This window comes from Gorilla gorilla, chromosome 18, assembly GCF_029281585.2.
Source record: "Gorilla gorilla gorilla isolate KB3781 chromosome 18, NHGRI_mGorGor1-v2.1_pri, whole genome shotgun sequence".
Lineage (NCBI taxonomy): Eukaryota > Metazoa > Chordata > Mammalia > Primates > Hominidae > Gorilla > Gorilla gorilla.
Window position 1 is genome coordinate 118,058,655 of NC_073242.2, and position 16,256 is coordinate 118,074,910.

The window sequence follows — 16,256 nt, forward strand, 5'->3', positions numbered from 1 at the left end:
CTACCAGCCGCAGAGTCTGGGGCTCTCTCCCTCATCTCATTTCATATTCCTCAGGTTCTTCCTCTCACTTTAAATGATGAAGTCAACACACAAACAATTTTAACTTCACATAATAAAAATAGCCACTTACTAATGTTACCTTTGTCAAATTATTTATACTTAACCTCTCTGTGTCTGTTTTCTTATTGCTAAAATGGGGACAAAAATAGAACCTAACTCATGGAGCTGTTATGAGGATTAAATGAAATACATGCGACACCCTCAGAGCAGCCTCCTGCACCTGGGGAACACCGCCACGCCCCCACCGCATCCCCCTGAGCCTGCTGCCCCTCACTGCACACACCTGGGGAACACTCACATGCCTCCACCACATGGCTCCCCTGAGTCTGCTGCACCTCACCGCACACACCTGGGGAACACCAACACGCCCCCACTGCATCCCCCTGAACCTGCTGCCCCTCACTGCACACACCTGGGGAACACTCACACGCCTCCACGCATCGCTCCCGAGTCTGCTGCCCATCATTGCACGCACCTAGAACCACTGATACGCCCCCACGCATCGCTCCTCCCTGTAGCCTGCTGCTCCTCACCTCATATCTTTATTAGCAATTGTAAAAGGAAAAATAACATTGATAAATTAACTTCCTCAATACAATATTAATGGTATGCTGGTTTAAAAGCCTTCCACCTATTTAAAAAACAACCCACACATATAAGTGCTTTGAGAATGACACACTGCACGACGTGTGGCACAATGCAGTGTGGAAAGTTCAGAATCTACAGTGTCATCACTAGACCAGCCACTAAAATCACGCAACGAAGGAAGCCAACAGATAATGAGCCAAGAGGAATTCCATGATTCTGCTTAAATGAAGTTTTAGAATAGGCGAAACTGATCAGTGGTGGAAAAGAATAGAAAAAAGGCCTGGGAGTCGGGCTGCAAAGAAGGTTGGAACCGACTGGAAAATGGCCTGAGTTCTCACGTATGAAAGATACTCTACCAGGAACCTGGAGTCAGGAGAATCTCCCAGAGGTGGCGTGCAAGGTCTGTGAGTATCTATTTGTGTCCGGGTAGAGTTTACACACCACACACTGCTTCCCACACAACCTCAATACTCCATGCTTTCAAAGTATCTCATTAATTTTACTAATTTTTTTTTTTTTTTTTTTGAGACTGAGTCTCACTGTTGCCCAGGTTGGAATGCAGTGGCGCCATCTTGGCTCACTGCAACCTCTGCCTCCCAGGTTCAAACAATTCTCCTGCCTCAGCCTCCCGAGTAGCTGGGATAACAGTCACCCGCCACCACGCCCGGCTAATTTTTGTATTTTTAGTAGAGATGGGGTTTCACCATATTGGTCAGGCTGGACTCAAATTCCTGACCTTGTGATCCGCCCGCCTCGGCCTCCCAAAGTGCTAGGATTACAGGCGTGAGCCACCGCGCCTGGCCAATTTTACTAATTTTACTATAACTAGGTTGTTAGCATTATTCTCAAGCTTCTAAATTTTATTAAAATGCCCAAAACAGAGTAGGGGTGAGGGTTGTTCCTCTTCCCCATACACTAAATCTCTTCCTATTTCAAACAGTTTAATCTTTTTTCAAGTCTAGACTATAATCCTTCTAGCACTAGTTCCTATATATACATGTTTTAATTAGAGTCAGTAAGAAACCTAAGGATAGGCTGGGCGTGGTGGCTCACACCTGGAATCCCAGCACTGTAGGAGGCCGAGGCGGGCAGATCACCCGAGGTCAGGAGTTCAAGACAACCCTGACCAACATGGTGAAACCCTGTCTCTACTAAAAATACAAAAATTAGCCGGGTGTGGTGGCGGGTGCCTGTAATCCCAGCTACTCAGGAGGCTGAGGCAGGAGAGTCGCTTGAACCCGGGAGACAGAGGTTTGCAGTGAGCTGAGATCGCACCATTGCACTCCAGCCTGGGTGACAACGCGAGACTCCGTCTCAAAAAAAAAAAAAAAAAGAAACCTAAGGATATAATTTCTTTCTGGTAATTCTATTGATGCCTTTATGCAAATGTCCCAAATAATTAGACAAATGATGCCATAATGCTCCCTTCTAAAGAGTTAATCTGATGTCACTGTTCAAAGTATAAAAGAAATACAAATGAAACCTTAATTAGAATGAGTAACGGTTTTTCAATTTATTGACATTATGTAGCAAACTAAAACAGACATTATGTAGCAAACTAAAACATCCAGGCTTACCATGATTTAAAGTTTTAAAAGCATTAAAGAAATATAATCCAGACAAACTTACTTGCAGAACTAAAAATGTTACTCCATGGAAATGAACTCATCCACACACATGCCTCCACAGGCTCCACAGGAGACGAGGCCACCAAAGCATCATGATGCCACGCGGCTTCTTCCGAGCTCTCAGCTGACGCATTCACAACCTTGTATGCGTGCAACCCAGGTAACCTAAAGCCCAACTCTCGTGTCAGAGAGTTCTTCCCAATGAAAGCTTTTGTATGCCAGTTTTTTTTTCTTCTTTTTCTTTTTTTTTTTTTAAATAGAGATGGGGTTTCGCCATGTTGCCAGACTGGTCTTGAACTCCTGGCCTCAAGTGATCCACCTGCCTTGGTCTCCCAAAGTGCTGGGGTTACAGGTGTGAGCCAGCGCACCTGGCCTTGCATGCCAGCTTTTGAAAAATATAAAGTTAAAAATAAGAAAGTAGGGCCAGGCACGGTGGCTCACACCTGTAATCCCAGCGCTTTGGGAAGCTGAGGCAGGCGGATCACAAGGTCAGGAGATCGAGACCATCCTGGCTAACACGGTGAAACTCCGTCTCTACTAAAAATACAAAAAATTAGCCTGGCATGGTGGTGGGTGCTTGTAGTCCCAGCTACTCAGGAGGCTGAGGCAGGAGAATGGCGTGAACCCGGGAGGCGGAGCTTGCAGTGAGCCGAGATTGCGCCACTGCACTCCAGCCTGGGCGACAGAGCGAGACACTGTCTCAAAAAAAATAAATAAATAAAAATAAGAAAGTAGAATACAGATGTTAAAATTCAAGTTAAACTTCACTAGAATCTCCAGCTACATAATATATGAGAGGTAGTCATTGGATAAAGCCAAAAATCAAAAAGATAAAAAGTATGAGTTGGTTACAGGAGTGACTACTGGGGCCATTGAAAAGAAAAAGCCAAAGGGAAAAAGCACTTGTACTACGGCAGCTCTTCATCCACCCAACACCTCCTGCCCCTAGGTTTAACGGATGCTCCGCAGGTGAGCCCCTAGGAGGTGGTAGGAACTGCTAGGCTTTAGTGATTTAAAAAGTCAGTCTCTGCCAAAGTCAAAGTCTTGGGCAGAAACAGAACACAGCACATAAGGTCTAGGATAAGGATGCAACAACAAAATGACTGGTATCTATGAACCAATAATGGGGATGGGGGTATCACAGGTAACCGGTGTCCAGTCTAAGAGAACAGCCTCTCCAAGGGCACAGGAGAGAGAAAGCACAGTGAGTAGGAGGAACTGCGCCTACAGACAGAGGTGTGTACGGACAGGCAGGGGACAGATCACAAAGGCCATGGCACATCATGCTAAGACCCGTAAGCCAGAAATGAGGCTCCTGCAGCATCCATTTGACCAGGACCATTCCAATGACACAAGGGAACTGATGTCAGAGGCTAAGAGGGGGCCAGTGAGACCAGAGGGGGTTACGGAGGCAGACCCAGGCCAGGGAGACCAAAAAGGGTTACAGCGGGCAGACCCAGGCCAGGAGACTAGAATGTTAATGAGGCTAGACGTAGGTCAAGGTCAGAGTTGGGCACATCAGTGTTATTTCTAAAAAGAGTTAAGGTACTAATGCTTCTGAACTATTTAATTAGAAAATAAAATGGAGCAGCTATGAAGTTGTTTCTTGTAGACTTTAAACAATGACATCAACTGACTTGCATTCTAACACAGATTTCTAATCAGAAGTAAAGTGGAGTTAGGCCAGGCTGGGGCCATGCTGGTTTCCTGAAGACTATTCTAATCTCCGTCCTGCTTCCCTGGCATACTGCCTCAAATCTAAGCCTGCGTCCAGAGAAGTGTGCCATGTATGTGAGCACCATGGCAAGTGTGGCAGGGAGAGAAACGGGGGGGGGGGGGGGGGGAGGGGAAGCGGGAGGGGAAAGGAAGGAGAGGAAGAAAGGAAAGTACAGGGGGAAAGAAAGGGAGACCCTGAGGGAACAATGAACCAGGGCTGTAACAGTGTCACTGGAGACAAATCTAAAGATATTTAGGACTTGGTCATAAACCAGCTGGAGGGGATAAAAAAGGGCATCTCTATGACAGGCCTGGGCCTCTGGCTGGAGGAGATTAGAAGGGAAGGACAGAGCAGGTCAGGGTTGGTGTCTTGGTCTGTTTTGTGTTCCTGTAACAGAATACCACAGAGTAGGTAATTTATAAAGAAAAGAAATGTATTTCTTACAGTTCTGGAGGCTGCAAAGTCCAACAGCAAGAGCCTGTATCTGCTGAGGGCCTTCCTGCTGGGACATCCCATGGTGGAAGGCAGAAGGCGAAAGGGCGAGAGAGCCAGAGAGCAAGCCAGCAAGAGGAGCCCCACACCGGCCTTCACAAAAACCACTATCAGGTGACAAGGATATTACCTCATTGTAATGGCAGTGGCAGAGCCCTCACAACCTACCCATGTCCCAACACTGCCGCACTGGGGATTAAGTTTCTAAGACGCAAACTTTGGGGGAAACATGGGAACCACGGCAGGTTGGAAGACAGAAACCTGCCTTTGCCACACTGAGCTACTGGGAACCTTCACTGGGAGCTGGAGGTCTGGTTGAGCCTTTAGGTTTTTCGGACTCATCAGTGAGACTGGCAAAACCACAGCTGAGAAGGTCACGAATTATAAAGCAAAAACAAAGAAGAAAAAGGAGAGAAGTCTGAGGAATAACATCATCAAAAGTGCAGGAAAGCAGAGGAAAAACTGAAAACAAATGTCCAGAGAAGAGGAAAACCAGCAGTGCCAGAACTGGCGAAGGCAGCGAGATCCCAGCCGGCCCGGCACACCCAGGCTGCAGAAGCCACCATCCAGGGCAGGCGCCTCACAGCCATATTTATCCCAAACAAAATCCCCCAAAAAAACCCTTCCTGGGGATTTCTCTGTGTAGGAAACCCACAAAAACGAACGAGAGGTAAGAAACAAAACCAAGAGTATCCAATGAACCTGGCCAACATGAGGTCATCTGGATGGAGACATCCATGAAGCAGAACGCAGGGTCCAGAAGTGAACCCAGATAGATGTGGGAGTAAACGAGAGACAGCTCAGATCTGGGAGGGAGAGCAGAGGCTATTTAACAGATGGCACTGGGACAAATGGGCTGTCATCTGGAAAATATAAAACTAACTTTGTACCTTATACCAAATCAATTCCAGATGGATCCGTTTGATATAAAAAGAGAATGACACAAGTTCCATACCAGGCGACACTGCAGGGGGCTGTCTTCAGAATGTACGGGGCGTCATGTGTATTATGTATGCACAATACATGCATATGCATAATACGTATGATGAGAAACACATTATACATTATGAATTATGACACAAAACCCAGAAGCCATACCAAAAAGGACTGATAAACATAGCATTTAAAAAAAAAAGAAAAGAAAACAACTGCATGGCAAAGTCAAAAGACAAGATTAAAAACCCAGAAAACAAATACATGCAATTCCTACTAAAGACGATTCCCTGAAACTTACGGAGTTTCTAAAAACTAAGAACCCAGCCAGGCGCGGTGGCTCACACCTGGAATCCCAGCACTTTGGGAGGCCGAGGTGGGTGGATCCCTTGAAGTCAGGAGCTTGAGACCAGCCTGGTCAACATGGTGAAACCCCATCTCTACTAAAAATACAAAAAAAAAAAAAAAAATTAGCCAGGCTTGGTGGCACGTGCCTGTAATCCCAGCTACTTGGGTGGCTGAGGCAGGAGAATTGCTTGAACCCGGGAGGCAAAGGTTGCAGTGAACTGAGATCACACCAGTGCACTCCAGCCTGGGTGACAGAGTGAGACTCCGTCGCAAATAAAGTAAAAATTAAGAAAAGAAAAGACCAACAACTCATCAGAGATGAGCAAAGGATACAAACAGCTCACCAAATATCAATGAAATCGTTTACTTGAAACAATATTCAACCTCACTCCTAAGATAAAACCACACCACACCAGGGTAAGTCTCCACCTAACTGTATGGCCGCAAGCAGCAAGTGCTAACTCGCTGGGCTCGTTAAAGGTTAGGGAAACAGGCCTTGTACGTGGCTGTGGGAATTCTAAAAGCAGATCTCGGCAACAGGTAAAGTAATTACAAAAGCACAGACCATTTGACCCAACTCCACTTCCAGATTTCTACTCCACAGGTAGACTTACCTGAATGTGAAAGGTCCCATCTGTTGTCTGTAACATGTAGCTGATACGTATATAATATGTAAATGACACTGCACTGGTTTGTAATAATATGATGGAACAAAATGTTATCAATAGGGCCTGATTAAACAACACATTTGTGCCACTGAACAAGCTCTTTATGGACTGACAGAGAAGCCTCATCTGGAAAGACTGCCAAGAGAAGACCAGGAGGCACCTGTGTGTGCAGTGGGACATCAGGTATCTACTTGTAAATACATATGGTTTCTCTGGAAGGTTCTACGAGGAAGTGTGCTATCTGCAAAGAGGGGAACTGGATGGCTGAGAAGAAGGTAAGAAACATGTTTTTTACACGTGAAATAGAAGTTATCAACACCCAGGGAAAGGAGAACCTTGCCTGACCCTTAAAACGTCCTGGGTGCCCTTCCCTGCCATCTGTGGGAGAAGGGACTTTCCATGCAGCAGCCTCTGGCACTTTTCCATTTCCTACCTCTGGTTACATTACCGATTTAAAACCTTTCTTCACTGAAGAGATTGTTGAATACTCTTCCTAAAAAATTGTTTTTGTCAAAGAGGTTCAAGGCAAAAGGCAGGTCACAGGAGGCTGAGGAATAACTGAAGGTGAGGAACTAGAGACAGCAGGAGCGACTTCACGAAGCGTGGCTGTGTTACAGCATGAAGAACAGCATGTATGTAACATCCTACGTGTAGCTAAGCGTGTGTATGGTTTCTTGAAAGAACATGTGAACATATATGTGCACAAACATGTCTGGAAAGACACACACCAACCTATTCGCGGGGACCAGCGCCAGCCAGCGGGATGGAAGGCCTTTTCTGCTAGCTGCTCAGGGAGTCCTCAGTGGTGAAGCGACCAAGAGAAGAGGGGCTGGTAGAGACGAGTGGTGTTAAAGGCAGGGTTTTGTTGGCTGGTAGAGGTGAGTGGTGTTAAAGGTGGGGTTTTGTTGAAAACACCAATCAGAGAACCATTATGGTTCTCTGTTTATGGGTCAGGTGGGCAAATACTAGAGGTCAAAGATTGGATTGAAGGAGGGAGATAGAAATCACAAAGTTCAAACGCTGACCTACCAGTGACCCTGAGGAAACAGGGCTGTGACCAAACCAGCGGTGAGGGACCAGCCTTACACAGAAAGGAAACACAAGAGAAACTAAGGAGGTGTCCAGACCCAGATAAGACATTTCAAGGGCGAATGATTTTTCTGTGAGCCTGCAAAGCACCCGCCCCACTGGCAAGCTGGGTAGTGAATGGCGGGCGGGGTCCACAGTGCCCCTCTCTGAGGGTGAGCGGCTGGGTCCAGGGCTTTGTGGCCGGCATGTGAAGTCCTGTCCTGCTTAATCATGCCCTGATCAGACATGACACACGGCTGCTAGAAGAGCAATTATTTGAAAGATACTCTGTCTTGCTTCTGTCTTCTCACTTTAAGTAGCTTCAGGTCTTTTAACCCAGAACAAAACAGAAACTGCTAAGAATTAACCTATTTTGTTAGTTCTGGATGATCTCTTTTTACCTTTGACAGGAAATGTTTCTACAATGTGTCAGGTCTCTCTACAATAAAAACATCTACAGAGACTGGAGAAAAAAATTACCTTGCTAAAACTAATTTCTAAACTGAGTATGTTAAGACTGAAGTCCAAAACCAAAAGCCCTTCAATAATGTACCCTAATTAGGTAACTTGCAGCTACACTTCTTACTTAAACTAACAAGATAACGACTGTTCCAACGGGCAGTTTTTCAAAAAACAAAAAAAAAAGAAGAATCTTTTTCTAAAATCTAATCCCTCTAAGGTGGGGGGCGGGGGAGAATACTAAAGCAGAAATTTTTCCTAGCATAACAAAAATTTCTTCGTCATCAATTCAACAAAGATGCCCCAGCGCGAGTACCTCTTACTGTTCTATTCTACTAGCTGGACTCTGAAGTCTTAAGACTCATGTAGATTTGTTGGAAAAGCATGTTAATTCAAAAGGTAGATGAAGTTTACAGGACTAAAGAGAAAATGGGTAAACTAAAGCCTAAGTAAACAGTAAGCTTCACCTGCAGTGACAAGACTAACGCAGATGCCTATCTCCAATTATCTTCGTACTTGAACAAATGATACCATCATATTACTCATCATACCCAAATATGACACAGAATTTCCAGTTTCTACAACTGTGCCCCAGAACACAGTATAAAACAGCAAAACTCAAACGTGTGTTCAACTAAATGAGGCAAATGTGAACTAGCTCATGTCAAAGTAAATGGCCTTCATTTAATGTGAGGGCAAAGGACAGTAATTAAAGTACCACATAATCCAAGCCATTACACAGTAGATGGCAGTGCTACTGCAGCTCCATCATGGCATCAACAAAAATACTACCACCAAGAAAGCAACCAGAACCGCATCCCAGCACGGCCACGCACTGCGTAAGGAAGCTTCCACCACCGACAGACCCCACGGACCAGGGATCCTCTAACATCCTAATAATGCGTTTTTACTGTACCTGTTCTGTGTTGAGATACACAAATACCACTGGGTTACAACTGCCTGCGGTATTCAGTACAGTAACACGCTGTACAGGTTTACAGCCAAGGAGCAACAGGCTGTACAATGTGGCCTAGGGGTGTAGCGGGTTCTGCCACCCAGGTCTGTGCAAGTGCACTCTGCGGTGCTCACACAACAAGATCAGCTGAGGACGCTTTTCTCAGAACGTATCTGTGTCCTTAAGCAGCACATGACTGTATGCCTCAATTCCCGTATCATGTACTGTACTTTACTATGAAACAGGACAGTGTTTTAGACCTGTAGCAGCTGGCCAAAAAATAAAAATAAAAAAAGATCCACTATGTGTTACAATATTATCTCCTGTATCTCCTGTAATGTAACAACAACAACAACAAAAGCAATGTATACAAAGACAGCCAGAAGACTTAGTTCACAGACAAGTTCATAGACCAGGCGGTTCCCAGCTGCCCAGGAGAACAAGTGTTAAAGATGGAGACAAAACAGTGCTTTTAGGTCACAGCTATTCCTTTAACCATCAGTGACAACAGCTGCTCCAGAGAGAGTCCGTTCTTATGGAATGCTAGATGACTCTTGGCTGCAATAGGCCCAGAGTTTAGGGCTAAAGGAGAAACCAAAAGAAACCACTTATACTTTGCCTGATAACCAGAGGATGAACTATCCCATGTTTCACCTCTGAACTGCAATGATTTTCAACAGCTTACGAAAAGCAACGAAGCAAAAGCTGTTGCTGATCTTTGGACAGACATTTTCAGCAGGTTTATTCACGGTATTTGTGTCTATCTGAAGTTTCCACAGTGCTTATCCTCAGGCACTCACAATGCAAGCCACAGAGAGTTCCAGAACTGTTCCACAGAACCTACCCCTAAAGAAGACCACCACCCCACCACACCCCTGCACCAAAAACTTTAAAAACATTATTTTTTTTAGTACCCCCTTAAAAAAATCAGCCCCATGAAGCAGTTCATTATCCATACCCTGAGGATGCTGAAACACAAACGACAGGGCCCTCACAGCTGCAGCTCAGGCGGGGCCCCGCCCCTGCCCACCAGGCCCTGCTCCCCCATACCTGTCGCTGACCAAATGCACCAGCCCGGAGGCTCTGTACTGACAGCACAGAGTTCCCTGCCACCTCCAACTGCAGCTCCCCAGGCTGGCTGAGGCCACACCTACACAGCTCTGCACACGGCACCTAGCAATCCACCAGGTGGAACAGGAGCCCTCAGGACAGCCCCGCACCGACACGGACGCCAGCGGTCCACAGAGGATGCGCTAAGTGTTAGGCACAGTGCACGGGGGTGAAGACAAAGAGCCTATTAACCATGAAGACAAAAGTCTACAAGCAAGCATGTGAAGCAACTCCAAGGTCCACCCGCTGAAGAATGCGTGAGCACAGCTCGGCCTCTTCACACAGGGGAACGCCACTCGGCCGCGAAAGAGGAGGAAGTGCTGACACACCCACAGCATGGACGGGCCCTGACATCACGACACCGAGTGAAGGAAGCCAGTCACAAAGGGCCACACGGTGTGTGGTCCCCTTATATGCAACGTCCAAAAAAGACACCCATAGAGACAAAAAGGGGTGGTCAAGGGTTGGGGGGAGGGGGAATGGGGAGCGACTGCTAATAGGCACCGGGTTTCTTTTCGGGGTGATGGAAACGTTCAGTGGCAGTGGTCGTGCTTGCACAGCTATATGACTATACTAAAAACCACTGACTTCACTGTAAAAGGGTGAAGTATATATAGTATATGAATTCTCTTTCAATAAAGCTGTTATTTTTTAAACAAGAATAAGCATGTGCACATACCACAGCATATTAATTATCACTGACACAAAGAAAAAGCCGCAAAGGATTTATTTTAACTATTTCCAAAACTATGGTCTTTTATTTACGTAAAATAGGCATCGGAAAGTCTAAGCCAACTATCGCCCACAGTTGGCACCCTGGAACAGGCGACTGCAGGAGCAGCAAGCAGCAGCATTACCGGCCACTAGGCAGAGTACAACTAATTCAGCCTACCATCAGTGTGGCTACTGGAAGCATTTTTCTTTCTGAAAGTAAAACACAGGTATGTCTACTTTATACTCCCCCCACTTTTACACCTCTAGAAGTCCTCAGAATAATAAGAATTTTTAAATAAAAACACAGGGTTTGGACAAGGAATTGCAAATAATGACTATTTCGGAAAATACAGTCAAAATAAATTTAAAAAAAATTTTTTGAGACACAGTCTCACTCTGTCACCCAGGCTGGAGTGCAGTGGCATGATCATACCTCACCTACAGCCTCTACCTCCTGGGATCAGGTAATCATCCCACCTCGGCCTCCCAAGTAGCAGGGACTACAAGTGTGTGCCACCACTCCTGGCTAATTTTTGTATTTTTTGTAGAGACAGGGTTTTAATGTGTTGCCCAGGCTGGTGTTGAATTCCTGGGCTCAAGCGATCTGCCCACCTTGACCTCCCAAACTTCCGGGACTACAGGCGTAAGCCACCTTGCCAGGCCAAGAAATAAAAATTTAAATTGGATAAAGAATTTAAAAAGCCATTGACATTTGTATCTCTAAAAGAAAAATACAACGTCTCTAAGCTCAAAGAGTTCAAAATAAAATACAACAGCTTACAAAAGAATGCAGACAGCTTTAACGGGGCTGCTTTTTCAGGAATACACCAAATGTTAGATTTAGAAACTAAGAAAGCAAAATACTTAAATGCTAGATTTCATCTGAGTTGCCTGCTCCAAGCAATAAAGGGTTCATCAACGTCAGCCTTAGCTTTGAAGCAGCAACAGAAACGAAAGTTAAATGAATGGGGCTGAAATTAGCTTAGCAGTGACACTAGGGATGTAGGGAAAGCTAGAAACCACGGTTGTTTTGAAATACGGAAATGACAGCCCAAGGTTACTCCTTATAATAATCCTCTCATTAAGGGTCACAGAATCTTCCAGTTTTCCAAAGATGAAACAAAAAAATTGTCAGCTCCAAGTAACTACTCAAAAACCAATTTAGAACACATAAACGCTCATAGCCAAGATGTAAATAATTCAATCTATAAAACATGCCTTGCTTTAAGTTGGCATACCTCTATAAAAAGGAATGTTAAAAGCCGGAGAGGCCATAAAGGAGAAAGCAGCATTTACTGCACCTCTGCTGGAAGCTCACATATGTTACCTATGTAATCCTCAACACAAGCCTGTGAGGTTGGTTACATCCCCTCCACTGCAATAGGGACAACACTGAGGGGCAGAAGGATCCTGGCCAAGGTTGCACGGCTGGTAAATTCAGTGCCCATGGCCTTGGGACGGGGGGGGGGGGGGGGGGGGGGGAAGGGGGGAGGGGCAGGGGTGAGCAGAGAGGAATAGATTAGCCCCTTCATCTCATCAAAGGGATTTCTGCTTGACAGAAAGGCTCTCCTATAAAAGACATTTTTGTTCTAGATTTAGCTCACTGCCCAACCAAAATAATAATCACCACTGTCTGCATAAAGTGATGCACCCGTGCTCACACATTAAGAATCCCCTTAAAGAGATGACGTTACTGTAGCAACAGCTATAGAAATTATTAGTGGGTGGAATCTACACAAAGGAGTAACAGCACATGAAACTGACCATAAATGACTGAGATTCCATGAATAGGTGACAATTTGCTGGCATGTCAAGGCTTACATAGATTACTATAAACAACTACATTTCCTAGGACCCTCTGCAGAGTATGCAGCCTGAAATGTAGGGTGGGAGCCGAACTTAAAAAGAAAACTATAGTCTTGGAGGTAAATGTCACACACACAAAAATCAATTTAAAAAAACCAATGTATGTACCACAACCACTTCTTACAGGAAGACATTAAAAAAGAAAAGCCACAATCTACGATTGAAAGACAGCTTTAAAAACACACACATAAAAAACCTAGCAAACCAGACGGTGTTCTCAGCCACTCATAAAAGCAAAGTCTTATCAAAGTTTTAACTTCAAAGAGCTTAAAGACACTGCAAAGAGGCACTCAGCAAGACTTGGTCCCGACTGCAACCTATTCCCTTCCAAAAAATAATCAGTTTGTAATCTAAATACACATCACACCAGGTCAAAGTAATCCCTTCCGGCAGCAAAATTTTGGCACTGGATTGCAGGGGGCTGTTCAAAATACCTGGAGCCCCAAACACTTTGCGTTTTCAGTTCTGAAACACTTAGACAAAAGTTCACATCGCTAAGTGGATGGCCAGGATGCCCTTCCGGTTCAATTTGGAGACCGGAGATCTTTAACCTAACCTAACATTCCTTAAGGCATCGGTGCCCTCCCACTCAAAGTCAGCCTGGGTTTTGTTTCTAAGGGTCGCCAATAAATAGGTTTCACGGGCATTTAAGGCTCTGGGAGTCTTTTTCTGTCTGTTACAGGTAGCCCGGCTCTTAAAAACGATGACACACAACGTTCACAGGCATGTTCACATTCATAAATACACACGTGTGCACACATACATGCCCACATGCGACACACGCGTACATCATACAGCATGCACGTGTCCATAAATGAGCTCACACGGACAGCCACGTCTCGCGCCCAGGCCCCCAGCGACACAGGCCCCAAGCAGGGCCTCCACCTGTGTGGAGAGAGCGGCTCAGACAGCGAAGCCCCAGCGCCTTGCAATGTTCACCTCACCGGCGGCTTCTGGCGTGGCCACGGCTCCTTCCTTTTCTGGTAATAAATACCAGATTTGGGGAAACCAAGGCGCCGCAATGTGTGTTATCTGTCACCCAAGGGCCCCATTAAGGGGACAAAGGCCTTATCGCGTTTGCAGCCGGCTAAGTGAAAGGAGAGCACCTGGGACTGTGAGCTCTGACCGCGGACGTCTCCCGCACCGCTCCCGCGGATCCTCGGACCCAGGGCCCCTGCAGCCGCTCCTGCCCAAGAGGCGCGAGGCGGAGGTGTGGAGGCTTTGGGGCACGCAGAAGGGACTGAGGGTGTGGGCTCAGGGCCGCGGTGCGGTCTTGGGGCTTGAAGTGCAGACTTAGGGTGAGGAGTGCGGGCTTAGGATGGGGGCTTGGGACACGGGGTGAGGACTTGGGATGTACGGCGGAGGCTTGGAGAGGTGGGGCACACATTTGGGGTGCGACATAGAGGCTTAGGATGGGGCTTGGGATACGGGCTGGGGGCTTGTGGTGCAGGTTGGAGGCCTGGGTGGGAGCTCTCAGTGCAGGCTGGAGGCGTGGGTCGCGGGGTCGCGGTGCAAGCTGGAGGCTTGGAGTGCAGAGTTGGGGATGCAGACTTGGGGTACAGGGCAGAGCTCGGGGCGGGCACGCACCTTGTGGCAGGCCGGGCAAGTGGGCAGCGCGCCGCCCGGCCCGGGCGCGCCCTTGCCGCCGTGGCCCCCGCCGCCGTTCAGGCTGCTCTGGATCTGCGTGAGCTCCTGGCGCAGCACCTGCTTCTGGTGGAAGCTGAAGGCCGGGTGGTTGGAGGCCATGGTGAACAGCAGCAGGAACTCATCGCCCGTGCGGCCCTCGTTAAGCTGCAGCCCGTAGTTGTGGATGATGGAGTCGATGTGCGTGAGCGTGCGGTAGAGCACGCCCGCCGCCTCGCGCTGCTCCGAGCCCAGCAGCGCCAGCGACACCAGCAGCTTGCTGCGCACCACCTCGTCCGTCAGGTTGGTGAGGCTGCCCAGGTCGGCCGGGTTGTTGGCCTTGATCTCCGAGTCGCGCAGCGAGTGGTAGTCCTTGCGGGCCAGGTCCTCCAGGCACGAGCCGAGGAAGCGCAGCTCGAGCGGGATGCACAGGTCCAGCAGGCCGCACAGGAACTCCACGCGCTGCGGCGACGGCAGCTCCGAGAACCAGCGGTACACGCCGTCCCTCTGCAGCGGGCAGCGCTTCTCCACCATGCTGCCGCCCGCGCCGCGCCGCGACCCGGGGCCGGGGACCGCGCGGGGGCGGCCGGGGGGCGCCGGGGGCCGCGGCCGGGGCGCGCCGGGACCGGGGGCGCGCGGGCCGGGGCCGGGTCCGGGCGAGGGCGCGCGGGCGCCGCGGACCGGGCGGGCGCCGGGGCGGGGGCGGGGACCGGGGCCGGGCAAGGCTCCCGTCAGGGGCCGGCGGGCGGGCGCGCGCGGGGCGCCGGGGGGGCCCGGGGCGGCCGGGGCGGCCGGGGGCGGCGAGCGGCCTCGGGCCCCCCGCTCACGGGGAGGCGCCTTCCCCGCGCCCGTGCCCAGCGGCGGCCGGTGCGCGGCGGCGGCGGCGGCTGCTCCTCGTCGTCGTCGTCGTCGTCGCCCGGGAGGCGGCCGCCCCCATCTCCCCCCGCGCCGCAGGGTCTGTCACTGCGGGCCGCCCCCCGACGGAGCCGCCCCGGCCATGCCGTCGCCGCCGCCCGCGCCTCCGCCCAGGCCGGCCGTTACCCCGGGCCGCGGGCGCGGCGTCGCCGCCTGGGGAGCGCTGGGGGCCGCGGCCGCGGAACGGGCGCTGGAGGGGGAGGGACGCGCGGCGGGAGGCGCGGAGGGATCCGGCCGGGACTTGCCGGCCTTGCTGCTCCCGCGCGGCGGACGGATCCGGGCCCGAGCGCGGCGACGACGACGACGGCGACGGCGACGGCGGAGGAGGCGCCGGCCGAGGAGCGGAGGGATCGTCGCGCTCGCGGCTGACGGGCGGCCGGGATCAGCAGAAGTGGGCGGGGTGGCCGCCTCTCGCGACAGCCCGGGACTGCCGGGCCCGCCCCCCCCCCGCTGATTGGCTCAGGCGGCCCGTTCTCGGCCCGTGATTGTGCCGGGTCCCCAATCCCATTCGCCCGTGCCGCGGCCACGCCTCCCTGGGGGCTGTCGATCATGTTGGGGCCACCGCCTCCTGTCCCTCGGCGGCCGTCAGGACGCGATTGGTCCGCGGAATCGGAGAGGCGGAAAACCCGGGCTGGATTTCTGGTTGCTTTTGTTCCCGCAAATTTGCGTGGAGCATTGTTTTTGGGCGAAAACGGGGCGTTCGGCCTTCCTGCTTTATTCCTGAGCGGTGTAAGAGGGAGGTAGTGGGTATCTTCGAGAAACGGCCGCCGCGGGGTCCGGAGCCCCCGGTTCCAATCCCGGGTTGGCCACTGCAAAGCTGTGTGACCTTGGGCGAGTCACTTGGCCTCTCTGAGCCCCAGGCGCCTCCCCGGGAAAAAGAGGGTAATAATAACCGCCCCCGGGGTTTGTGCGAAGGTGTTGAGCTCACAGAGGGCCGGCACCCGCACTTTTGAGGCGGCTGACTTGCCCTGGGGGTGTGATGGGAGGTGCAAGCTTTCTCCAAAAGCCTCGTCCAAATGGAGCCTTTAAATCCGCCTTCTTTCCGCGGCTACTTCACCAGCTCGCCAAACCGAGAAAATGCAAACACAGGGGAGGGGGCAAGGGAGCTGACC

At 49.8% G+C, this 16,256-nt stretch overlaps 1 protein-coding gene and 1 long non-coding RNA gene across 3 annotated transcripts in view; one reads left to right on the plus strand and one right to left on the minus strand.

Moving 5' to 3' along the window:
- Nucleotides 1-14,880, minus strand: part of ZCCHC14 (zinc finger CCHC-type containing 14) — an 85,865-nt gene extending 70,985 nt beyond the window's left edge. Inside the window, exon 1 of one of the 2 annotated variants that reach the window (XM_031002742.3) lies at nucleotides 14,194-14,880. In XM_031002742.3, coding sequence (XP_030858602.1) covers nucleotides 14,194-14,763 — 570 coding nt within the window. In that variant the 5' untranslated portion in view covers nucleotides 14,764-14,880. The remainder of the gene's footprint in view (nucleotides 1-14,193) is intronic. The other variant, XM_031002741.3, reaches the window with a different exon arrangement.
- On the plus strand, nucleotides 3,450-13,618 carry LOC109023330 (uncharacterized). The gene is made up of 4 exons (XR_002002724.4): nucleotides 3,450-3,512; nucleotides 4,440-4,599; nucleotides 10,801-10,967; nucleotides 13,289-13,618. It is a non-coding gene; the product is annotated as an uncharacterized lncRNA (long non-coding RNA).
- Nucleotides 14,881-16,256: the final 1,376 nt, after the last annotated feature.